The sequence below is a fragment of the Neoarius graeffei genome, chromosome 25 (assembly GCF_027579695.1).
Source record: "Neoarius graeffei isolate fNeoGra1 chromosome 25, fNeoGra1.pri, whole genome shotgun sequence".
Lineage (NCBI taxonomy): Eukaryota > Metazoa > Chordata > Actinopteri > Siluriformes > Ariidae > Neoarius > Neoarius graeffei.
In genome coordinates this window covers 3307032-3327094 of record NC_083593.1, presented here as the reverse complement: position 1 = coordinate 3327094, position 20063 = coordinate 3307032, and the positions used below count along the sequence as shown (strand labels likewise).

Below are 20063 nucleotides of genomic sequence, written 5' to 3'. Positions count from 1 at the left end.
GAGTAGTCTGTGATATTCGAAGCAGAAGAGCGAAAATATACCACACCAATCAGGATTTTCATTACATTTTAAAAGGACAAGCAATGAAACCCTGCCTACACCAGCGTGGATTTGTTTGGGATCTGTCCAGACAGAGCAATACAGGTTATTTTTTTCGTTTTTTTTTTAAAGTTAGAATTGAAATTGCATTCGTAACTGAAACATTTCACACAAAAAAAATCGACACACACACTCACACACACACACACACACACACACACACACACACACACACACACACACACACACACACACAACAACAACAACAACAACAACAACAACACACAATCTCAGTGATGTGTAAAAGATGACCCATGAAAGCCTTGTGCAAGTGAGTCAGACTGGACCGATTTCAGCACCACAAAGATGAACAGCGCTAGTCGGAAATATTAACGCTTTCTTTGTGCGCAAATCCAAGCATTTTTTAAAATTCCTTTAAATTACCGACCACGTCCTCATTAGTGGAGGTGTATTTTGCAGACACAAGTTTTCCTCATGTGAAGTGAATTTTCTGATCTCAAACACATGCTCTCCACTGCACAAAAAAAATTCCAAAGTGTAAACAAGGTCTCCCAAGTAAAGCAGGTTAAGTAACAATGAAACCGCGCACAGGGTACATTTTAAAACATCTTGCAATTAAATCTCAAATTCTATCAGAATTACAATTTTATTCTAATATGTTAAACAAATCTAGCCAAGTGTGTTTGGAGCGCTCGGCACAAAACAAAGAAAATAAATAAAATTATTAGCACAAGGAGCGTTTTTGTTGCTATTTCATGGAATGTGCGATTATTCAGTGAAATTCAGCCTGAGATTAAACGGTTACTTCCTCACCACTTCCGGTGATTTCAATTTTGACTGCCGACACTTCGTTTCTATATTAATGCTTCGGGAGGAATGAAATGTTTTTTGTTTTGTTTTTTATAAAAAGGTTTTAGTGCTATTTCACGACATATTTCACAGAAAAGTTGAGATGCTATCGGCCTAGGTTTAAAGGTTATTTCCTTACCACTTCCGGTGACTCTGGGTCTTGCTGGAATTCTTTTGCTCTCATCGCGTGCTGCATAGTCTCTGTAAAACTCGGGTCCATCACTAAAACACTTTGTCCTCCAAGTGTAGAATATTTACAGTCACTCTTCCTCGAGTCAGTCGTCATACAAGCATCATAATGATACCCGTGCGGCAGAGTTCCAGTAACTCCTGTGTCTGCGTAACCGGGTGGATAGTACGGAATAACTGGGAGATTGGACTGATAGAAGATGCGCGATTGTCTCCACCTGTAGATCTTTACTGATATTATAACTACTACAGTTGTGATGAAAAGGAAAGAGACAGCAGCTAATGCTAAAACTAAATAAAAGGTGAGGTCATCGTTATATTCTTTGGCGTGCGTAAAGTCGGTGAATTCTGAGAGCACTTCAGGGAAAGAGTCCGCTACAGCTATATTGATGTTGACTACAGCTGAGCGAGATGGCTGTCCGTTATCCTCCACAACTACAGTCAGCTTTTGTTTCACTGCATCTTTATCAGTGACCTGGCGCACAGTCCGTATCTCTCCGTTCTGCGCTCCCACTTCAAACAGCGCCCTGTCTGTGGCTTTCTGGAGTTTGTAAGAGAGCCAGGCGTTCTGTCCAGAGTCCACATCAACAGCTACCACTTTAGCGACCAGATAGCCGACATCTGCTGAACGAGGCACGATCTCAGCCACCACAGAGCCTCCAGTCTGTACTGGGTAGAGAACCTGAGGAGCGTTGTCATTCTGATCTTGAACGATGATCTTCACTGTAACTTCAGAACTTAAAGGGGGCGACCCTCCATCTCGGGCTGTCACATTAAAGCTGAACGTTTTCATTTGCTCAAAATCAAAGGCTTTGATCGCATGTACAACCCCGCTGTCTGAGTTCACTGAGACTAAAGAACTCCCTGGGTTGCCCTGGATATTATTCTCCTCCAAAAAATAAGAGAGTCGCGCGTTTGGACCCCAGTCAGCATCGCTCGCTTTGACTGTCAGCACAGCCACACCCGGAGAGTTGTTTTCAAAAACAAATGTTTTATACTCATCAGAACTGAATACGGGTGGGTTATCATTCACATCGGAAATCTTCACATTGATCGTTTTGTTATTGTGTCGAGCAGGACTTCCCTGATCAGACACCACTATGGTTATGTTGTATTCAGCAATATTTTCTCGATCAAGCGTTTCATCAGTAATTAATGCATAGTAATCAGAAAGCGAGGATTCTATTTTAAACGGCAAGTTTTTGTTTATTTTACACTGCACGAGCCCATTTTTACCGGAATCTGCGTCTTCTACATTAAGAACAGCCACAGTTGTTCCGGTTGGAGAATTTTCTGCAATAAAGTTTGAAAATGACATTAGCTGTATGGAGGGGGAATTATCATTTTCATCAAGAACTTCAATAGTAATTTTACACGTATCTTCCAGCCCCCCTTTGTCCATTGCCTTGATATTTATTTGATAATTCTTTTCATTCTCATAGTCTAAGCCTTGTGTGATTGTAATCTCTCCTGTTTCTGTGTTTATCTCAAAAATATTTCTGGCTTCTACACTGGCCTGTGCAATAGAATACGAGACTAGACCGTTTATTCCTTCGTCAGCATCAGTGGCGCTTACTGCAGTCACGACGGTCCCAGCTGGAGAATTTTCCTTCACTTCCGCTTTATAAACTGATTGTTTGCACACCGGGGCATTATCATTCACATCTAATACAGAAATTTGAATTTGCATTGTGCCTGACTTTCTTGGTGATCCTCCGTCATATGCAGTCAGAACTAATTTTAGCTCAGCACGTTCTTCTCGGTCGAGCTCATGGTTTAAAATCATTTCGACATATTTTTGCCCATCGGCCTGATTTTGCATTTCAAGCTTGAATCGGTTGGTCTGACTAAGAGAATAGCTTTCAATACTATTTACACCGACATCCAAATCGACCGCGTTGTCTAAATGAAAGCGTTTCCCAGATGCTGTGTTCTCACTAATTTGTAAATTGACGGTACCTTTAGGAAATTTTGGCGCATTGTCATTGATATCTTGAACCTCCACAGTGACACGATGCAGTTCGATGGGGTTTTCCATGATCAGATCAAAGGTGAAGCTGCAGGGCGTTGTTTGCTTGCAGAGCTCCTCTCGGTCTATCCTCTCCTTCACTACGAGGGTGCCTTTGTCTCTGCTCAGTTCGACATATTGCCGGCCGCCCTTTGTTACAACCCGAGCTTTTCCAGAAATAAGTCTGCTGATCTCTATTCCCAAATCGTTGGCGATGTTGCCTACAAATGATCCCTCTGGAGTCTCCTCCGGTATGGAATATCGCGCTTGACAAAAGCCGAAGTCCATCCCGTAAACACAGAAAATAAAGAACACAGCCTGCCATTTTAACTGCGTTTTTGTCATCCGACGATACCGAGAAACAACACGCGATCGCAAATAAACCATACTGACAGTGACGTTATTCTCTAAACGTTGTTAAAAATGAAATCTTGACCATAATATTCCCGAAAAGTAGAGTCTGATGTAGCCTGCTCTTGTCAGGGCAGCAAAAGAAATCATTGATGTGTCATAAATAAAACAGTTAGTAGGAGGGACTTTGAATGGTTTTCAGCTCCATTCTACACGAACCTTGTCAAATAGTGGCCCTTAGAGTATGAATGATGAAAATGCATTTGTGTATCACAGTAAAATGTCCCAGGTCCTCCAAGTCCTACACACCAAATAATCAGGAAACGCTGGGGGGACTATCATAGCAAGATCTATCAGAGTAATCAATGTAATTGAAATGGAAAGAGCGAAAATTTACCACACCAATCAGGATTTTCATTACATTTTAAAAGGGCGAGCAATGAAACCCTGCACCTGGATTTGTTTGGGATCTGTCCAGACACAGCGATGTTGTTTTTTAATTAATTAATTAATAAAAAAGACAAAAATGGATTTCATTCTTAACTGAAACATCTCACATATACAAAAAAAAATTCTCACAACATCTCAGTGATGTGTAAAAGATGACCCATGAAAGCCTTGTGTAAGTTTTCAGACTGGACCGAATTCAGTACCACAGTGGTGAACAGCGCTGGACGGGAATATCAAACCTATTAGTGCGCAAAACGAAACATCCTCCCCCCCCCTTCAAATTACGACCTCATGCTCATTACTAGGGGCACGTAATGCAGACACTATTTTTCCTCGTTTGAAGTGAATTTTCTGATCTCAAACCCAAACTCTCATTGCACAACAAACTGCCAACGTTTAAACGAGGTCTCCCAGGCCAAACAGATTAACTAACCATGAAACTGTGTCCAGGGGAAAATTTTAATCCGTTTTAAACATTATTGAATATACATTTCAGTCATATCTGGTAATTAAGTCTCAAATTCTACGATTAGGGCGGCACAGTGGTGTAGTGGTTAGCGCTGTCACCTCACAGCAAGAAGGTCTGGGTTCGAGCCCCGGGGCCGGCGAGGGCCTTTCTGTGCGGAGTTTGCATGTTCTCCCCGTGTCCGCGTGGGTTTCCTCCGGGTGCTCCGGTTTCCCCCACAGTCCAAAGGCATGCAAGTTAGGTTAACTGGTGACTCTAAATTGAGCGTAGGTGTGAATGTGAGTGTGAATGGTTGTCTGTGTCTATGTGTCAGCCCTGTGATGACCTGGCGACTTGTCCAGGGTGTACCCCGCCTTTCGCCCGTAGTCAGCTGGGATAGGCTCCAGCTTGCCTGCGACCCTGTAGAACAGGATAAAAGCGGCTAGAGATAATGAGATGAGATGAGATTAAAGACAGGGCTGTGCAAGTGCATTCAGTAGTTTCAGCACAAAATAAGGAAACGAAATAAAAAATTTAAGAAAATCAGGAACGGTTCAATGACTATTTTATAGTATATAGGACAATCTAGTTAAACTGGCTTCTGTTAAAACATCATTTTCTTACCACATTTGGTGATTCTAATTTTGACGAACTACACTTCTTTTCTAAACTAATGAGTAAAAAAATTATAATAATCATGAAATACTGAAATAAAGTTGTTATTGCTATTTCATGGCAGATTTCACGTGAATGTTGACACAGTATATATTCACAGGTTATTTCCTTACCACTTCCGGTGACTCTGAGTCTTGCTGGAATTCTTTTTCTCTCATTGCGCGCTGCATAGTCTCTGTAAAGCTCGGGTCCATCACTAAAACACTTTGTCCTCCAAGTGTAGAATATTTACAGTCACTCTTCCTCGAGTCAGTCGTCATACAAGCATCATAATGATACCCGTGCGGCAGAGTTCCAGTAACTCCTGTGTCTGCGTAACCGGGTGGATAGTACGGAATAACTGGGAGATTGGACTGATAGAAGATGCGCGATTGTCTCCACCTGTAGATCTTTACTGATATTATAACTACTACAGTTGTGATGAAAAGGAAAGAGACAGCAGCTAATGCTAAAACTAAATAAAAGGTGAGGTCATCGTTATATTGTTTGGCGTGCGTAAAGTCGGTGAATTCTGAGAGCACTTCAGGGAAAGAGTCCGCTACAGCTACATTGATGTTGACTACAGCTGAGCGAGATGGCTGTCCGTTATCCTCCACAACTACAGTCAGCTTTTGTTTCACTGCATCTTTATCAGTGACCTGGCGCACAGTCCGTATCTCTCCATTCTGCGCTCCCACTTCAAACAGCGCCCTGTCTGTGGCTTTCTGGAGTTTGTAGGAGAGCCAGGCGTTCTGTCCAGAGTCCACATCAACAGCCACCACTTTAGTGACCAGATAGCCGACATCTGCTGAACGAGGCACGATCTCAGCCACCACAGAGCCACCAGTCTGTACTGGGTAGAGAACCTGAGGAGCGTTGTCATTCTGATCTTGAACGATGATCTTCACTGTAACTTCAGAACTTAAAGGAGGCGACCCTCCATCTCGGGCTGTCACATTAAAGCTGAACGTTTTCATTTGCTCAAAATCAAAGGCTTTGATCGCATGTACAACCCCGCTGTCTGAGTTCACTGAGACTAAAGAACTCACTGGGTTGCCCTGGATATTATTATCCTCCAAAAAATAAGAAAGTCGCGCGTTTGGACCCCAGTCAGCATCGCTCGCTTTGACTGTCAGCACAGCCACACCCGGAGAGTTGTTTTCAAAAACAAATGTTTTATACTCATCAGAACTGAATACGGGTGGGTTATCATTCACATCGGAAATCTTCACATTGATCGTTTTGTTATTGTGTCGAGCAGGACTTCCCTGATCAGACACCACTATGGTTATGTTGTATTCAGCAATATTTTCTCGATCAAGAGTTTCATCAGTAATTAATGCATAGTAATCAGAAAGCGAGGATTCTATTTTAAACGGCACGTTTTCGTTTATTTTACACTGCACGAGCCCATTTTTACCGGAATCTGCGTCTTCTACATTAATGACAGCCACAGTTGTTCCGGTTGGAGAATTTTCTGCAATAAAGTTTGAAAACGACATCAGCTGTATGGAGGGGGAATTATCATTTTCATCAAGAACTTCTACAATGACCTTGCACGTATCTGCCAGGCCTCCTTTATCCATTGCTTTCACATTTAATTGATAACTTTTGTCACTCTCATAATCTAATGTACCTAACGTTGTAATCGCTCCTGTTTCTGTGTTTATCTTAAACACATTTCTGGCTTCTTTACTCGCCTGGGCGAAAGAATATGTGATCTGTCCATTTACTCCCTGATCAGCATCAGTGGCGCTTACTGCAGTCACGACGGTACCAGGGGCAAGATTTTCCCTCACTTCCGCTTTATAAACTGATTCTTTACATGCGGGTTTATTATCATTAACATCTAATACAGAAATATGAATTTGCATTGTGCCTGATTTTCTTGGTGATCCTCCGTCATATGCAGTGAGAACTAATTTTAGCTCATCCCGTTCTTCTCGGTCCAGTTCTCTCTGCAAAACCATTTCTACATGTTTGTCGCCGTCAGCCTGAGCATTTATTTTCAATTTGAAATGATCTGTCGGGGTGAGAGAATAACTTTCAATGCCGTTAATTTCCACGTCTAAGTCTTCAGCCCGGTCTAAAGGAAATCGCCCTTCAATTTCTGTGTTTTCGCTAATTTGTAAATTGACGGTACCTTTAGGAAATTTTGGTGCATTGTCATTGATATCTTGAACCTCCACAGTGACACGATGCAGTTCGATGGGGTTTTCCATGATCAGATCAAAGGTGAAGCTGCAGGGCGTTGTTTGCTTGCAGAGCTCCTCTCGGTCTATCCTCTCCTTCACTACGAGGGTGCCTTTGTCTCTGCTCAGTTCGACATATTGCCGGCCGCCCTTTGTTACAACCCGAGCTTTTCCAGAAATAAGTCTGCTGATCTCTATTCCCAAATCCTTCGCGATGCTCCCCACAAATGATCCCTCTGGAGTTTCCTCCGGTATGGAATATCGCGCTTGACAACAGACGAAGTCCATCCCGTAAACACAGAGCAAAATAACCACGGTCAGCCATTTTATTTCCAACAGGATCTGCCGACGACTGAAAGCACGATCGTGTAAATACAGGAAAGCCATCATGAAACAAATCTCGGTGTCTAAGCACGATAGTCTCGTTTACAGAAATAAAGAAACAACTGAATAAAGAAATAAACTGAATTGCTGACCCCGATCTTTTTTTCCCTACATTTTGCTTCAGAGAACACAATAATTGTGTTCAGCACCAGAGCTTGTCAGTGCACTATTCCTCCCACAGCTCCTACATTCAGCACTTCTTAACCGACAGCGGCACTTAGAGTCCAAAAGCTGAAAACACCTCACGTGGAAGCAACAAGAACATCTTTTCTAAAAATTTTAAAATGGCTTGCAGGCAAAGTTCTTGACCAATACTGACATCCAGAGAAACCCAAGTCTTTTATCAGCCATTGAAGCAAAAACTAAATGCCAAGCCTGATTTGTTTTTGTTTTTCTTTTTAAAATCCCCTTTTTATTTGTGTCACTTCTGTTAACTGCAATCTCCAGGAATCAACACAATGATGGTTTTGTTTTGTTTCAAATGCTTACAAACTGTGCTAATAGCAGCCAAACACATAAGTTGTACATTTAAATAGATATATAAACATATCTCTGTTTTAAAAAGAATATTGTAAGCCCGTCAATCTGAAATGTCCACATCTGATAAAAATCAAATTTACGCAATTTACAGAAAATAAATCTCATTAAATACTTAAGTAAACCCGATAATAATAATAATAATAATAATAATAATAATAATAATAATAATAATAATAATAATCTCATTATCTCTCTAGCCGCTTTATCCTTCTACAGGGTCGCAGGCGAGCTGGAGCCTATCCCAGCTGACTACGGGCGAAAGGCGGGGTACACCCTGGACAAGTCGCCAGGTCATCACAGGGCTGACACATAGACACAGACAACCATTCACACTCACATTCACACCTACGGTCAATTTAGAGTCACCAGTTAACCTAACCTGCATGTCTTTGGACTGTGGGGGAAACCGGAGCACCCGGAGGAAACCCACGCAGACACGGGGAGAACATGCAAACTCCACACAGAAAGGCCCTCGCCGGCCCCGGGGCTCGAACCCAGGACCTTCTTGCTGTGAGGCGACAGCGCTAACCACTACACCACCGTGCCGCCCAATAATAATAATAATAATAATAATAATAATAATAATAATAATATTATCCAGTCAGAATATTCACAAATGGTATTAGAATGGAATTTAGCATCGAAAAATGTGCAACATTGATCCAACAAAGAGGAAAGATAATAAGATCAGAAGGGATACAACTGCCAAATGACAAGGTAATGAAATCTTTGGAAGACAAAGAAAGTTACAAATGTCTAGGAATATGACAGACTGATAAAGTAAAATGGCAAGAAATGAAGGAAAAGATCAGAAAGGAGTCTAAGAGAGGAGTGAGAAAAGTTCTTGAGACGAAGTTGAATGGGGAAAACATGATTAAAGGGATGGAAATCTGGGCAGTCTCTTTAATTAGGTACTCAACTAACTTTCTAGTTTGGACAAAGGAAGAAAAACAAGATATCGATAGGAAGACAAGAAAATTAATAACAGTGCATAAGGGATTGCACCCCAAAAGCAATCCAAGCACATCCCCAGGAAGAAAAGGTGGAAGTCTTTCTTTTGAGCATAGAAGATGCTATTGAATTTGCTCAGCTTGGATTAGAGAATTACGTGAGAATCAGCAAAGAAAGGTTGCTTGTGGCTGCAGTACAGATGGAAGATTTTCAAGGAGAGGGTGTGAGTAAATTTAAGAATCAAAAGAAAACTGAAAGGAAACACGATTGGAAAGAGAAAACATTATATGGACAGTTTTTAAGACAAACAGATAACGAGGCAGGAAAAGAAAGATGGTTCTGGCTTAAAGGAACTGGAATACAACATAAAACTCATCTCATTATCTCTAGCCGCTTTATCCTGTTCTACAGGGTCGCAGGCAAGCTGGAGCCTATCCCAGCTGACTACGGGCGAAAGGCGGGGTACACCCTGGACAAGTCGCCAGGTCATCACAGGGCTGACACATAGACACAGACAACCATTCACACTCACATTCACACCTACGCTCAATTTAGAGTCACCAGTTAACCTAACCTGCATGTCTTTGGACTGTAGGGGAAACCGGAGCACCCGGAGGAAACCCACGCGGACACGGGGAGAACATGCAAACTCCGCACAGAAAGGCCCTTGCCGGTCACGGGGCTCAAACCCGGACCTTCTTGCTGTGAGGCGACAGCACTAACCACTACACCACCATGCCACCCACAACAACATAAAACTGAATCAATAATTTTAGCAGCCCAAGAACAAGCAATAAGAACCAATGTTATCAAGGCAAGGATTGATAAAACACAGGAAGAAAGCAAGTGTGGGCCGTGTGGAGAGGGAAATCAAACAGTGAATCACATTATAAGTGAATGTAACATGCTCGCTCAAAGAGAGTATAAATGTTGGCATGATTGGGTGGGAAGAAAAATTCACTGGGAACTGTGCCAAAGGTATAAAATACCTGTAACAGAAAGATGGTATGAACACCAACTGGAAACAGGAACAGAAAATGACAGCTGTAAGTTACTGTGGGATTTCAACACCCAGATTGACTGTGCCAGAGAAGCCAGACGACCTGATCCTGTATTTATTGATAAAGAAAAGAAGGAATGCAGAATAATAGACTTTGTTGTACCATACAACAGGAAAGTAAATGAAAAAGAGAGAAAAAAGAGAGAAGTACCAAGACCTTGCAAGAGCTATGGAATATGAAAAAAAGCTTTGGAATATGAGTACAAAAGTCATTCCAAATATAAAAGGAGCACTCAGCACAACACCAAGACATTTATCAAAGAGATTAGATGACCTGGGTATCAGAACAAGAATTGTTGAGTTGCAGAAAACTGTTATGATCTGCTCTGCAATGATCTTCTGTCAAGTCCTTGAAATTTGAGGAATCTTTTTGATACTGAATTTCATGAAATTATTGCTACTGACAAAAACAGTGAGCGACACAATAATAATAAAAATAAATAAATTAATAATAATAATAATAATAATAATAATAATAATAATAATAATAATAATAATAATAATAATAACAGTTTAACAGTTTATTTATTCAGTGCAGAAAATAAAAATCTCAATGCACGTACATAACACAGGGAATGAAGTAAAAATAATAAAATAACAAATATAATAAAATTAAAAACATATGTATATATGTATAAATATACAATTTAAAATGCTTGTTTAAAATAGTATGATTGAAGATGTTTCTTAAAAGAGTCCAGATCATAGAATTTAATATCAATGGGGAGGGAGTTCCATACTTGTGGAGCTGCATGAGTAAAGGCTTGGGTCCCAACTTGAGTCCTATAGGGACCTTGAGGTTGCCCTGGCTGCTGGATCTTAGTGTTCATTGTGGAGTATAGATCTCAATAAGGTCTTTAAGGTAATTCGGTGCCAGCCCATTCAAACACTTGTATGTCAATAATGCGATCTTAAATAAGATACGATACGAAACTGGCAGCCAATGGAGATCCTTCAAAAGTGGTGTCACGTGATCGTACTTCTGGGCACCACACACAACTCTGGCTGCACAATTCTGCAGCTTTTGTAGTTTTTGATCATACACTTTGGGGCCCCATACAACAGGGCATTGCAGTAATCTACGTTAGAAGTCACAAACGCGTGGACAATTTTCTCTGTGGCTGGTTTGTCCAAATATTTCTGTATTTGCCTGATTCGCTTAAGTTGATAATGACCTTTCTGACATATATAGTTCACATGATGAGTCATTTTGAGCTGCTGGTCAAAGACCACACCGAGGTTTTTTAGTGACTGCACAGGCTTGATGTAAGAGTTTCCAACTTCAAGGTCTTGAATTGTCACTTTTGCAAGCTGTTGTGGAGTTCCAAGTATCATGAACTCAGTTTTCATGTCCTTTATCTTCAACCGATGGGATAACATCCATGCCCTGACCTCAGAGATACAGGCACGAAGGCTGTCAACAGCACTGGTCTCAGATAAGTGATCTCCAGGCTTGTATGAAAGATACAGCTGATGGTCATCTGCATATCCGCCGACCTGGACCACAGGCAGGTGCTTCTTGATGATGTCATACAAGGAGCACAGGTATCCCAGGAAAACCACCGGACCAGCACAGCTTCCCTGAGGGACACCATACTTCAGCTTGTGATGGTCAGAGATTGCATTGTTAATGATGACACGCTGGGCCCTATCTTGTATGTAGGACTGGAACCAGGAAAGTATGTTTCCTGAGATGTGAAACTGGCTCCGAAATATACTGGTGAGTATGTCCAAGCTGACCGTGTCGAAGGCGGCCGACAGGTCCAATAGGGCCAGTAGCATCACCTTCTGAGAGTCCATGTTGTCGATAATATCAGAGTGAATTTTTACCAACAATGTCTCCATACTATGGTACTCCTTGTATGCAGAGTTCATGCTGGAGAATCTGTCGATCTGCTTCAGGTGAACTACATACTGTGTGAGGCCAGCCTTCTCAACTAGCTTGGACATGAATGACAAATTACTCACTTGTCTAAAATTATTGAATATAAGCTCAAGTCCCATCTTCTTAAGCAGTGGTATGATGAGTGCAATCTTCCAGTTGCTGGGGAAGACACCTTCATGCAAAGAAGTGTTCACAATATCAGTGATTGGCTGGATTAGCACATCAATGCACTGCTTCAGGAGGGCTGTGGGTATTGGATCCAGCCGTGATGACTTGGTTTTGGACTTGGTGATGAGTTTCCTAACATCATCAGTGGACAACATATTAAAGTCAGTAAACTGGTAATCTCTAGGAGCACAGCTACCATAGTCACACATGTTAGGAATATTCACTGAGTGAATGATGTCCTCGATATCACTCATTATCTTATCAATTTTGTCAATGAAAAAAATAGAGAAATCTTCACACAGTTGCTGATCGCTGATACACTCAGGGTACAGAGAAACTGCAGCACCCTCTGTAAGGTTCTTAATCAACTTAAACAGCTTCTGTTGGTCACTACCACATTTCTGAACCTCATTGCTGTAGTATATCGTCTTTACTTCATTACACCTCCTGATGTACTCAGATCTAGCTTGCTTAAATTTCAGATGGTCATCAACTGTCTGTGATTTCAACCAAGCTCTCTCTAATGCCGCTTTTCCACTACAAACGCGACTGAGTTGGGCTGAGCCGTGCCGTGCTGAGTCGAGCTGAGCGGGGCTGTTGGAGTTGCATTTCGACTACAACCGCGCTGAACCGTGCTGGCTGGAAGTGGGTGGACACATTGGGTGGAGTTAGCGAAAGTGGGTGGATGTCACGTGATGTCGTTAAGCGGTGCAAACAGTGACATCAATGATCTTTTAAGCGGTAGTCTCACGACCCGGATAGTAAACAATAAACATGGAGGACATGGAGTCGTTAGTGTTGCTGGTCTTGGTGCTGTGGCTTGTTGTCACCGACAATGCCAACAGATACTGGCAAGAGCGTATAGATGAGGCGAGGCGCATAAGGCTTCAGAAATTCTCGTAATTCGTAATTCTTCTTCTTCCGGGTTTACGGTGTTTACAGATCCCAGCGTGCTTGCGGGGCATGTGTGGGCATGTGAGGACACTCCTCCTCACCAATCAGTGCACAGGGGAGTGTCTGCTCACGCCCCCAGCCTCACTCAGCTCGGTTTGGCTCGCTTCAGCCCTACTCCAAAACCGTGCGAGTTTTGGGTGCTAAGCAGGGCTGAAGCGAGCTGAGTCGTGCTGTTCTAAGGTAGTCGAAACGCGAGTCGTGTTGGGCTGAAGTGAGCTGAAGCGAGCTGAAGTGAGCTGAAAAAGGGTAGTGGAAAAGGGCCATAACTTTAGTTTATCTCTCTTCATAGATCTGAGTTATGTGTTGTACCACGGTGAAGTGTACTTGATCCTGATAGTCTTAGAGATCAAGGGAGCATGTACATCCAGTAAACTTCTCAAGGACTTGTCATACAACTCTGCTTTCTCTGTAGCAGACATATCTTTCATGTTACCCAATTCACTCTGTATAATGTCTCTCTTAAAATGGTCGAGGTCAATGTTCTTAATTCTCCTAAACTGAATGTCTTTGGTCTCACACATTGACTTGCGGATCTTCATACAAGTCTTGACAACCGCATGGTCTGACAAGAAATGCATAGTCTCAGGTGGATCCAGCATGATGTCATCACAGTCTCGAGTAATCAGCAAGTCAAGTGTGTGGCCCTTCTCATGTGTTAGTGACTGCACATGATTCCGTAGATTAAGACACTCCAATAGCTCCAGGAATTTCTTGGTGTCAGTAGCTTCTCTGTCCTCAACATGGATATTAAAATCTCCTCCGATCAGCAGCTTATGTGGGGTGGTGATGACAAATTCCATGTAAGTGCTGAATTCATTCAGAAAGTCATTGACTGTGCATCTGTTCACCTCTGAATAGGGTGGCCTATACACTACCACCACGAGTAGTATGTGAGTTCCACAGTTCAGAGTCCACTCACAGTGCTCGAATGACTTCCATGGAGATCTAGGTATCTTCTGTTGTGGTTTCATAGTCTGTTTGCAGAGGAGGCCCACTCCACCTCCAGATCTCTCACATCTGGGCAAATGATGGAGGCAGTATCCGCCAGGGGTCGCCTCAGTCTGCAGCACAGCATCATGATGATCAAACCACATTTCAGTAACCATACAAATGTCATAGTGTTCGTCAACAATGTTGTCATAGAAATCACAGGTTTTGTTCCTCAATGACCATGCATTTACACACCCAACTGTGAGATAGTCATTAGCTGTTTTCTTCACTTTTCTGAGATTGTTTACATTCACCCCATCGATGTAATCATACTTTCTCACCTTAGGAACACCTGCACGTTTTCCACGTTTAGTGACATCGGGTCTCAACAGGTCAAGTGATTTCAGGTCTTGATATATGCTCCAGGATAGTCTAGACTTAACCATGTGTTCGTTAATCCTCTTCAGAGTAGGTGCATCATAACAAGTAATGCTAACAGCCATACCGATGTGATCCGTCAATGCTGTCAAATTGCTGGTGTGAAATACGACGCTCACAACAGTCCATAAATCCACTTCATAACTCTTCTATAATCCCCATTGAAAGGTAATCCACAAATTACTGGACTCAAAACGCGATGTAGAAAGTTAAAATCACCAATAATCGGAAGCAGATTTTCCATGCAGACCAACACGCAGCGCAGCGCCCTCTACTTCCTGTTTGCTCAGCGCATGGTCACTACCACATAATAATATATAATAATAATAATAATAACAAGTGTTTCCAGGCAAAACAAACCTTGCCCAGTAGCACTTATGATGAATATGAAGGAAGATATTGCGAAAAAATCAGTCCCCTATGGGTCCATGTGGTGACTGCTTATAAATAAAAATAGTTTTCTGATCCCATGTCCATACAGTAAATATAGCATATATATTTACTCTATGAGGCAGTAGACACAAAAATGGAGTGTAATCCAAAAATGAACAATTTAAAAATCACAGAAGTAAAATATACCAAGTGTCTGTACTTTATATTATTCTACTCTTGCCTCTTACAGTTTTTGAAACTGAAACCTCCAAACCGAGGCTGACATACACACGCTGTCGCCCTGACCCAAACTCTTATGTCCTGGAAATGGCCCGGTGCTAGAGCTCAGTGGAACGCATTTTCCCTCTGTAATAAGCATAAACATGTCTGAAAGCGATTTATTTAGTCCATTTATTTCGAATGGTGAACCGAATTGTATACACTCACCGGCCATTTTAATCAGAACATGTGTATGCGCAGTACGCAATTGTTACACTTTTACATTCTTATAGCATGATGGTGTAGTGGCCAGTGCCTCTATATGAAGCAGGAGACACAACCAAAACAATTTTGACTTTTTTGATGACCTTGACCGGATGACCCTCAAAATGTTCAAGGTTCTATTTGAAACCAATGCCCATCTATCCTGAAAATTTCATGAAGATTGATCCAGCAGTTTTCCTGTAATATCATTAACAAACAAACGAACAAACAAACAAACCCGACTGAAAACAATACCTCCCCCTCTGGTGGACTCCGACCCCGGCGAGGTGGTATTATTATTATTATTATTATTATTATTATTATTATTATTATTTTACTGTGAGACAAAGCCTTATAAGAAATTTCCTTAAAAGTAATATAAATATTTTGGATATAAAAATTCTAATCACAAAAACAGTACACATCTGAGATGATCTGGTTCACAAATGAAGCAGGATGTAAAAAGTGGACCTGGTTTGGCTGCATAATCATAGTCTGGACTCAGCATCATATCAACCCCAAAAACATGCCCATTTTTTTCATCATCACATCAAATATGTCAACACAGGCTTGGATGTACAATATTTTATGATTAAAATTGTTGCAGAAAACCTTCAGATTCATTCAAAACGTCTATATTCTACAGAGGTTTATGTTTAATTCCTGTTTTGTGTATGTTTTATCTGAGGGAATTAGTTCTATGAAATCTTTACAATGCTACAAGGTAACTTTTTCCCCAGCATCACTGAGATATTAATATTTTTGTGAGTTAAAGAAAACAACCCCTGGTTTCTCAAGTAAGCATGTCATAATTTGACTGACTGTTCCTTTCCTGCAGGAAGTCTCTCAAAGCCTTAGGTTTCATATGATAACATTTGAACATTAAAAAATATGATGTATATACAGTGGATGAGTCAGGGAAATTGGCCTCTGTGTCACCTCATATTTGTTCCCCAGTTAATCAGGAAGTCATGGATTACAGGGTGAAAGTTCCGACAGAGTCCAATCAACTCAAACATGTACAATCTAAACAGGAAATATGCTTCAGTTACACTGTGTTCATTATCATTTCCAGGGGTGCCAATAATAGTGACACATTTTTTGAAAATATATTTCTTGATGAGGGATTTGTTTTTCTCTGAATAAATTTATTTCACTTGAAGGTTGGATTTTTCTCTTTTTTCAGTGTGAGATGAAACGACTTCACCAGAAGGTGGATTTTTATCTAATCCTTTTTACTGAATCTTTCTAAGTAATACTAATTTACAAATCATCACGGAGGACACTGTGTGTGTGTGTGTGTGCGTGTGTGCGCACATGTGTGTCTGCGCGCGTGTGTGTGTGTGAACCCCATTTCCAGAAAATTTGGGATATTTTCCAAAATGCAATAAAAACAGAAATCTGTGATTTGTTTATTCACATGAAGCTTTACTTAACTGACAAAAGTACAAAGAAAATATTTTCAATAGTTTTACTGACCAACTTAATTGTATTTTGCAAATATAAACAACACTGTAAAAATATTTGTTGTTTTGAATTAAAAAAGTGAGTAACCTGGTTAACTTAAAATTTTGAGTTCATTAAAACTCATATAGTAAGTTAGCATAATGAGGCAATCAAGTTGCATTGTGCTAACTTACTATATGAGTTTCAACAAACTTGAAATTTTAAGGCAACCAGGTTAATCACTTTTTTAAGTTAACACAACAAATTATTTTTTACAGTGAAAGCAAGAAGTTGATACCTGCAACACACTCAAAGTTGGAATGGAGGCAAAATAAGACTGAAAAGTTTATTGGATATTCAAGTAACACTATTTTGGAAGATTCCACAATAAGCAGGTAAATTGGTCACATGATTGGGTATAAAAGGAGCAGCACCAAAGGCTCAGTCTTTGTAAGCAAGGATGTGGTGTGGCTCAGTCCTTTTTGCCAAAATTCGTAAGAGAATTGTGAGTCAATTCAAAAAGAACATTTCTCAACCCAAGATTTTAGGTCTTTCCTACAGAACATAATAATGTGAAAAGATTCGGGGAATTCAGAGACATCTCGGTGCATAAAGGGTGAGGTCAGAAACCAGTCTTGAGTGTGTATGACCTTCGAGCCCTCAGGCAGCACTGCCTGAAAAACCATCACATGGGCTCTGGAGTATTTTGGAAAACCGTCATCACTTAAGAGTCCGCCGCTGCATCCAGAAATGCAACCTGAAACGGTATTACACAAGGAGGAAACCATTCATCAATTCTGTGCAGAAATGCCACTGATTTCTCTGGGCCTGAATTCATCTCAGATGGACTGAAGGACCGTGGAAACATGTGCTGTGGTCAGATGAGTCACATTTCAGCTTGTTTTTGGGAAAATCCAAGATCGAGTTCTTAGTGCCAAAGGTGAACACGACCATCCAATTTGTTATCAGAGAAAGATGCAAAAGCCAGAATCTGTGATGGTATGGGGGGGCTCAGTGCCCACAGCATGGGTGAGTTGTATATGTGTGAAGATACCATTGATATATTGGGGCATATATTGGGATTTTAGAGAGACATTCATCAAGGCGACATTGCTTCCCAGGAAGTCCATGCCTATTTGAGCAGGACAATGCCAAGCCTCATTCTGCATGAGCTACAACAGCAAAACTTCATAGACACAGAGTGTGTGTGCTTGACTGGTCTACTACCAGTCCAGATTTGTCTCCTACTGAGAATGTACAGTGCATCATGAAGAGGAGAATCAGACAACAGCGTCCACGGACTGCTGAACAGCTGAAGTCTTGTATCAAGCAAGAATGGAACAAAAAATCCAGCTGTCAAACTGCAGCAATTCGTATCCTCAGATCCCAGATGATTAAAAAGTGTCATATTTATAAAATACAATGAAGCTGGTCAGTAAAATTGTTGAAAATCCTTTATTTGTACTTTTGTCAGTTAAATAAAGGTTCACGTGAATTAACAAATCAGATTTTTTTTATTGCATTTTGGAAAATATTCCAGTTTTCTGGAAATGGTGTGTGTGTGTGTGTGTGTGTGTGTGTGTGTGTGTGTGTGTGTGTGTGTGTGTGTGTGTGTGTGTGATTCAAATTACCATTGTAAAAACACAAAAAGTCTTCAAGTGAGTAGACTTTAATACACCTAAGGGAGAATGTCTTGGTAAAGCTACATTTATGTACAAATCCTCCATGAAAGAGATCTGACTGTAACCCATCATTAACAGTGTAAAGAACCTCAGTAGATACATTATAGACACATGGAGCGTTTGTGTAACTGTACAGGTAGCAGAAACACTTCATAAAATCTGTGTCCCAAAGTTTCATGTTAATTATTAAGTTTGTGTGACTGTTTAGTCGAGGTGACTAAAGGAAATACCTGAACCACAGGTGCACATGCAATGTGATCTACAGGTTATATTTTTCTGTAATTGACAACTTCTTAAATATTTTCACTTTTAATTTTATGAAAAAAATGTAATTTAAAAAAACCCTGAAACATACAAATCATGATTCACACAACTAACAGAATAAACAAATAAGATTAGTCCTTACCTTGTGAAGCACAAAACAAGTGATCCAATGAAGAGAGCATGAAAAAGAAACAAAAATGCAAAAAGATTAGTGTTTTATTCGACATAGTTTTTCTCCTCTTCTTGATTTGTTTCCTGCTCAGGGAATGAACACAAAAAGCAAATTCAGAGAAATGCACACAGAAGAGAAGAACACAGATGATCATCAGTGATTGTGAAAAAAAAACAACAAACAAACATAAGGAGATAATTTCACACCAAGTTGTCAGGAACTGGAGAATAAAATATTAAATATGGTTGTATGTGACCCCATTAAAAATATTAAAACCATTTTAATTGGACATAGTAACTGTCCTGCGCAAAGCATGCAGGCTAAATATTGAAGAGTATTCAAAAGTAACATGAAATAAACAAAGGAGAAATTGAGTGATGCAATGATAGATAGATAGATAGATAGATAGATAGATAGATAGATAGATAGATAGATAGATAGATAGATAGATAGATAGATAGATAGATAGATAGATGACCATCTCAAGATTTGATTATGACTGTGATGAGGAAAGTAATAACTGATAATTTGTTCCAACCTGCCCAAAAGCCAGCTAATTATTTTAATGCCTCTCCTTATTGTTTTTATTTGTAGTTAAGCCAAAGGGATTATTTTGGCCTGGTTTAAGAGGATAACCCAAAGTAAGAGTGCTGTCATTGTGAGATGTGATGATTTTGAAGTCCCTGGTGTGTGATCATCTTGTTAATTATGCATTAGACAGAAAACATATTTGACAAAGTTATGGTAACAGAGTGCATGTTTTTGTCTGTTCACAAGAGAGCTTTAAAATTACTTTAACATAAAAATAAAACCCTAAAGAAATAAACAAGGAAAAAAATTATCATCTGAAATTTTCAGCAAACATGAAAAAGTAACCTGCCACAGCAGAAAGAACAATGCACTAAAGCACTGATAAATTTCACGTACAAGAGCCTGCTGTGAATTTTAGAGAACACTGCCAGGAAAGTCGGCGCACACAACATTTCTCTGTATCCCAAAATAAAACCAAACAAACAAAAAACAAAACCAGTATCCTGAGCCATGTGTGGCAGTGAAGAGTTTAGAGATGATTTCAAAAGCTCTGATTAGGAAGCGCTCAGTGCAACCACTTGTACTAACGCTCATCCCAAAATGGA

At 40.5% G+C, this 20063-nt stretch overlaps 3 protein-coding genes across 9 annotated transcripts in view; all 3 read right to left on the bottom strand.

Moving 5' to 3' along the window:
• The window catches only part of LOC132873435 (protocadherin beta-15-like), a 246338-nt gene that overhangs the window by 133483 nt on the left and 92792 nt on the right, over nucleotides 1-20063 (bottom strand). The gene's annotated exons all lie outside the window — the stretch shown is intronic.
• On the bottom strand, nucleotides 1037-3542 carry LOC132873436 (protocadherin beta-16-like). The gene has a single exon (XM_060909004.1). The coding sequence runs from the start codon at nucleotides 3491-3493 to the stop codon at nucleotides 1037-1039; it is 2457 nt and encodes an 818-aa protein (XP_060764987.1). The 5' UTR covers nucleotides 3494-3542.
• Nucleotides 5129-7585, bottom strand: LOC132873751 (protocadherin gamma-A12-like). The gene has a single exon (XM_060909559.1). It carries the CDS (start codon nucleotides 7583-7585, stop codon nucleotides 5129-5131), a length of 2457 nt encoding a protein of 818 aa, XP_060765542.1.

Coding starts and splice junctions, on each gene's coding strand:
- LOC132873751 (XM_060909559.1), bottom strand. CDS start 7,585: ATGGCTTTCCTGTATTTACACGATCGTGCTTTCAGTCGTCGGCAGATC.
- LOC132873436 (XM_060909004.1), bottom strand. CDS start 3,493: ATGGTTTATTTGCGATCGCGTGTTGTTTCTCGGTATCGTCGGATGACA.